The 5,463-nt window shown below is 56.1% G+C and overlaps 1 protein-coding gene across 1 annotated transcript; it reads right to left on the bottom strand.

Annotated features, from left to right (window-relative positions):
* Positions 1–261: 261 nt before the first annotated feature.
* LOC119621925 (putative peptide YY-3) lies at positions 262–2,610 on the bottom strand. The gene is made up of 3 exons (XM_073005547.1): positions 1,345–2,610; positions 809–1,178; positions 262–484 (listed from the first exon to the last, which is right to left on the bottom strand). The coding sequence occupies exons 2-3, from the start codon at positions 994–996 to the stop codon at positions 358–360; spliced, it is 315 nt and encodes a 104-aa protein (XP_072861648.1). The 5' UTR covers positions 997–1,178; positions 1,345–2,610; the 3' UTR covers positions 262–357.
* Between the last annotated feature and the right edge of the window lie 2,853 nt (positions 2,611–5,463).

Here is a 5,463-nt window from a genome sequence, read left to right as displayed (position 1 = left end):
CAGAACCCCATCCACCCCTGCCCCAACTCAACTAGAGTTCCTTCCACAGCAGTCCCTGGTCTGGGCGCTGTCCAGCCCCAGGCTGGGTGGTCGAGTCTTCCTTGGGCTCCCAGCAGAGGGAACCCCCGCCCCCGCCCCCGCCTCTGTCCGAGTCGGTTTTCGCTCCTCTGGCCCCCACGCCTCCACCCTCCACTTCCACGAGACCTCCACGAAGGGAAAGGAAAGGAAATACAAAGGCACACATTCCGTTTCTGTGGAATTCGCTCTTTATTTTGGGACCAGGGAAGGACCACACACAGCCCTGCAGCTCAAGAGGCGAGCGCACCGAGACGCAGGACTGCGGTCCCCGATCCCTGCCTAGATGCCGTCGGGAGGCGGAATCCGGGTTTCCGGGGTCGGGAGTGAACATGCAAATGAGGTGGGCGTGGTCTGCAGATCTCCCAGGAGGCCTCGGGGGTCCTCACCACAGGTCTGCGCCTCCGGCCTGCGGGAGTGAAGGGAAAGGAATCCGATCTGGGGAGGCGAGCCTGGGAGACGTCGTAAGTGATGTGCCAGGGTGGGGCCAGACCGCACTCTCGGAGGCAGGATGTTATGTGACTTGACGGGGGCGCTTTTACTGCGACCTGCCCGGGCGGTCCTCGCCGTCTGGGAAGAACGTTTTGGAGAGGCGTGTGTCCGGGCTGTCTTCCCATGCCTGGGGGCGGGGCCTGGAAGGGCGTGGTCAAATCTGACCACGCCCCCGGTGGAGAGTGGCCGCAGGGGGAGAGCCCCAGGGGTCCCGCTCGGCCCACCCCGCGCCTGCACTCACCACGGCCGGGTGACCAGGTTGAGGTAGTGGCTCAGGGAGGCGTAGTAGCGGCTCAGCTCCTCCAGGGAGGCGTCTTCGCCGGGAGCCTCGGGTTTGATGGGGTGGGCCTCGACCAGCGCCCCCAGGTAGACGAGCAGGGCCAAAAGCACTGTGGCCATGGTAGGCCACGACCTGCGCACCGACACCATCTGGGAAGGTGACGTTGGGGTGTGGGTCGTTCCGAACCTCGATCCTCCACCGCAGGAGGCTGCGGCTGCCGTCGGGGCCGCGCTCCGGCGCTCTCCCTGGGGCTGGTAGCGGACCAAGGTTCAGCAACCAGCTTGCCGTGTGTTCTCCGGCACTGCACCGTCTTCTGCCTCAGTTTCCTAATCTGTCAGAGAGACATAAGCCCTGCTTGACATAAACCGCCCCCGCACCGCTGCTGCCAGAGAGGTAAATTAGAGAAGAGGGTTGTGCTGGCAACGGGACTCCCGGGGACTCGCGGGCCTCCTTCCCACCTCCAATGGCCCCCTCCAGTCCAGTTTCCCACCACTCACCCCCAGCTTCCACCATTCCAGCCTCAGTTTCCCCACAAAACAGCCTGGATTTCCTGGTACCAGACCATGCTTGAGCCCCCAGCCGCTCACAGCGACAGCTTATGAAGCAGATGAGCAGGAGGTAGAAGGCGAGGGAAGTTTCAAGGGCTGCACTGGGTCAGGTCAAGCTGAGGCCTCTTCTGCTCAGGGCTTTCCTTTCCGGGCTTATATCCCCTCCTGGAAAGGAAAAGGAGTCCCACGGGGAGGGAGAGCCAGCAGGGGGTGAGCCCTTCTTCCTCCTTCCACCCCCGCCAGATCCCTGAGCTTACACCCAGCCAGTGTGTGACGTCTCCACCTCACAGGAGCTCAGGGGGCAGCTGCCATGCTCAAATTTGGGGTCCCACTGGATGGGGTACCTAGCCTGAATCCTGTGTTCAGCCCACAGCCCCCCCTGCCCCGCGCCCCCAGGTGGCAGGTCTAGCCTCCTGAGGAAGTGAAGTGTTTGGACCTAGACTCCTGGGGCAGCCCCTAGGACCAGGGATGAGATTCTGTCTTCCTTAGCCTGTTCGTGGGTGGGAGTGGAGGATGGGAGGGTGGACACATTTCCTCCAGCCTGTGGGATCTGTGACCACTCTTTCCAAAACACAATCATTTTCAGCTTCTGCTCAGTAATACCTTGGAGAAGGGCTTAGGAGTGACAGGACCTCTGGGGGAAAAGTCTTTCTCCTGGAGGCAGGGGTGGGAGCACCTGACCTTGGCTCCTGACCTGCAGTTTATGGTATCCTGGGGGAGAGACCTCTCTGAACACTCCATTATGTTCTCTCTCCATTAAAGAGTTGGGGAAAGAGGCAGGAGGAGGCAGAAGCCAGTCCCCCCACCAGAAGCAGCTGAGTCGGCTGCCTGTGTATCCAGCCTGGCACACAAAGACCCCGGTCCAGCCATGTGTGGCATAGAGCCCCCTCCCCAGGCAATGTCCCCACCCCTATGCAGGTGTCAATCAGGGTACTGGTGTCTTCTGGGCCTGAGTGATGCCAAGGCTTCCCAAGCACATGCCACTGTCCCCAGCCCATGGCAGTCTCCACTGGCCTCTGAAGCCCAGATCCTTTGAAGGAAAGGACTCATGTTTATTAAGCACCTACTGTGCACTAGGTAGCACATAATTTCAGACATCACAAAACAATGAGCTGAGTTTATCTCCATTTTCCAGATGAGGAAACTGAATCCCTGATGGAGCAGCCAAAGTCACCCATGATTCAAACAGGAAAAGGAGGGTGAGGCAGACCCCAGGAAGAGGACCTCTCAATTGTGAGGGGCAAAAAGGCTCAGCACCTGGAGTAGCCATGTGGTGCCGGAGGCAGGCCTGGGAGCTGGGACCCGAAGGCTATGTCTGGGGCCCACCACCCACTACGGGAGGCTGAGTAGGGGAAGGGCCTCCAGACTGCCAAGCCCCTCAAACCCACCTGCCCGGTAGGAGAGAGGGCTGTGGGAAGGTCTCTCCATAAAGCCCTTCCAGCTTCCTCTCCCTGGCCTGGCCAGACTTCCAATACTTCCAGATGTCCCATCAGCCTATGGGGGCTGAAGGGGCCAACTTGTCCAGGTCGCTGGTTCTGAGCCAGCCCCTCCAGCCCCAGGACAGATGGCTGTGGGTGCTATTTTTAGAGCTCTCCTGAGGGGGAGAGTTCAGGGCTCTCTCAGTCACCCTTTTATGGGTTCAATCATGGGCATTCTCTGCAAATGGCTCCTTATCAGTCAGTCAGGCCCCATGGGACTCCACCTCCTAGGAAACACCAGGGTGCCCTGCTGAGCATGGAGGTGGAAGAGGACACCAGGACAGGGGATATAGATCCTACCTTTGGAGGAAGGAGAAAAATCATTCTTCTCAGGGACTCCTCATCCAGGGGGTAAGGCACAGCCCTGTCCTTCAAGAACCCGTCTCAAAGGAGAGACATGGCCGTACCATGGGGGATCCTCAATCTGAGGGGTTCCCAGAACATAGATACAGAGAGACAAACAGAGAGACAGCTGTTGTCCTGTTTGGAGGGTGACAGCAGAAATCAAAGAATTCCATTCCTCCATGGAAAGACAAAAGACAGGTGTGCAGCCTAGGATGGAGGGGGCAGTGGGAGCTGGTTAGGACATCTGTGATCCCAGGAGTCAGGGCCCACAGAAGGACCCTGCAGGCTAACAGGGGCAAGGATACCAGAGAGTAGGGGGCTGTTTGCTCTTCTGACCCTGCGGCACTAACCATGGTGGTGATAGGGGGTTTCTAGTGCACTGATTCTGGGCAGAGAGATGGAGCCTGTGAGATGCCCACAGGGAATCTGACATCCCTGGAACTCCGTCATGTCTTTGGGGAATATGGGGTCCAAGGACAGATGGGAAGAGAGGAGAGACATTATAGAAGCTAAAGGGTATGGGATGGCTTGAATTTAGGCTACAACCTCTGAAGAAGTCACTTCCTCATTTATAGCCAAAGTAAATGGGTGCCTGGGTAGTCTCAGTGTGGACCAGAAGCCAGCCTCACACATCCCTCCAAGCTCTCCCTATCCATCATACCCCCATCCTCCAATTTAACTCCCCAATTATAGGGCAAGCCGATTGGTTCATTAATCACCGCCTCCTCATCGGAGAGCTTGTTAACTTGCTGATTAGCGAGGAGTATGTCTCAGCCCTCTATCAATGGGCTTGGCTACCTCCATCCACACACCCACACCCATCATTGATGCATGACTCAGTGGCCATGAGACGTGTCTGGGCAGAAAGTTCAGAAACAATTGTTTTTGTAGATGTTTGAGACCAGGGCCTGCCTCCAACTTGTCCTTGAAGGGTAAGGGACAGAATCACTAAGACTTCCTTGGCCCCATTCTCAGAGCACCGGGCAAGGCCACCCTAAGTCAGGGAGACCATGGACCTGGACCCCAGCCAACAATTCCCCTTGTCTGGTGGGCTCAAGGGCCACTCATCAAGAGGGTGTGGCCTCTGCCATTCATCCCTAGAGGTTTAGAATTCTGCACCCCATCACCCACCTGCCCGTACCCACTCCCCACACATAAGGCCTCTCTGATCATTGTGCACTGTGCAGCACTGGCCCACTGCCCTTCCACCTGCAGGCATTTCCTCAGGCCCAGGGTCCTGCAGACAGCAGGTTGTTATACAGCAAGAGTAATTCCATCCTCATTCAACAAGCACTTAGGAAGTCTCTGCTGTGTGCCAGGCACTCATCTAGGGACTGGGATAGGGCAGTGAACAAACAGGCAAAACAAAACCCTTGCCCTCATAGAGCTCACATTCTAGTGACATAGAAATAGAAAAGAAATCAATAAGCATGGAGGCTGGGCGCGGTGGCTCACGCCTATAATCCCAGCACTTTGGGAGGCTGAGGCAGGTGGATCACCCGAGGTCGGGAGTTCGAGACCAGCCTAACCAACATGGTGAAATCCCGTCTCTACTAAAATACAAAAAGTAGCCAAGTGTGGTGTCTCACACCTGTGATCCCGGCTACTCAGGAGGCTGAGGCAGAATTGCTTGAACCTGGGAGGCAGAGGTTGCAGTGAGCTGAGATGGTGCCACTGCATTCCAGCCTGGGTGACAAAGTGAGATTCTGTCTCAAATAAATAAATAAACAAATAAATAAGCATGGAATATGTCTGATAAGTGCTATAGAGAAAAATCAGAGCCGGGTATAGTGGCTCATGTCTGTAATCCCAGTGCTCTGGTAGACCAAGGTGGGAGGGTCACTTGAGCTCAGGAAGGAGGTGACGAAGCAAACCATGAAGCTACCTTGGGAAGAGTGGGAAATAGGTTTGGGAAACAGTGATGCCAAGAAGGAAGGAATTTTCACTTTTTGTGGTAGGCGTTCTCCTAGGAGCCCTCCCTCTTACCTGAAGCTTCTGCAAAACGCAGTAACAGATACCTGTGGCATGGTGCGCGCCCAAGGCTCAGGCTTCGCTCTAGAACAGAGGTAGGCAAACTCTTTCTGTAAAGGGCCAGATAGTAAATATTTTAGGCTCTGTGCTCCAGACAGTCTTTGTTGACACTGTTAGGCTCAGCCATGGTAGCTTGAAAGCAGCCACTGAATACACCAAAAAAAAGAATGGACGTGGTAGTGCTTCAGTAAATCTTTACTTACAGACATTAAAG

The sequence above is a fragment of the Chlorocebus sabaeus genome, chromosome 16 (genome assembly GCF_047675955.1).
Source record: "Chlorocebus sabaeus isolate Y175 chromosome 16, mChlSab1.0.hap1, whole genome shotgun sequence".
Classification (NCBI taxonomy): domain Eukaryota; kingdom Metazoa; phylum Chordata; class Mammalia; order Primates; family Cercopithecidae; genus Chlorocebus; species Chlorocebus sabaeus.
This window is presented reverse-complemented; position numbering and strand designations above follow the sequence as displayed.

Coding starts and splice junctions, on each gene's coding strand:
- LOC119621925 (XM_073005547.1), bottom strand. CDS start 996: ATGGTGTCGGTGCGCAGGTCGTGGCCTACCATGGCCACAGTGCTTTTG. Junction 485..808: donor AACCTGGTCACCCGGCCGTG/GTGAGTGCAGGC, acceptor TCACTCCCGCAG/GCCGGAGGCGCAGACCTGTG.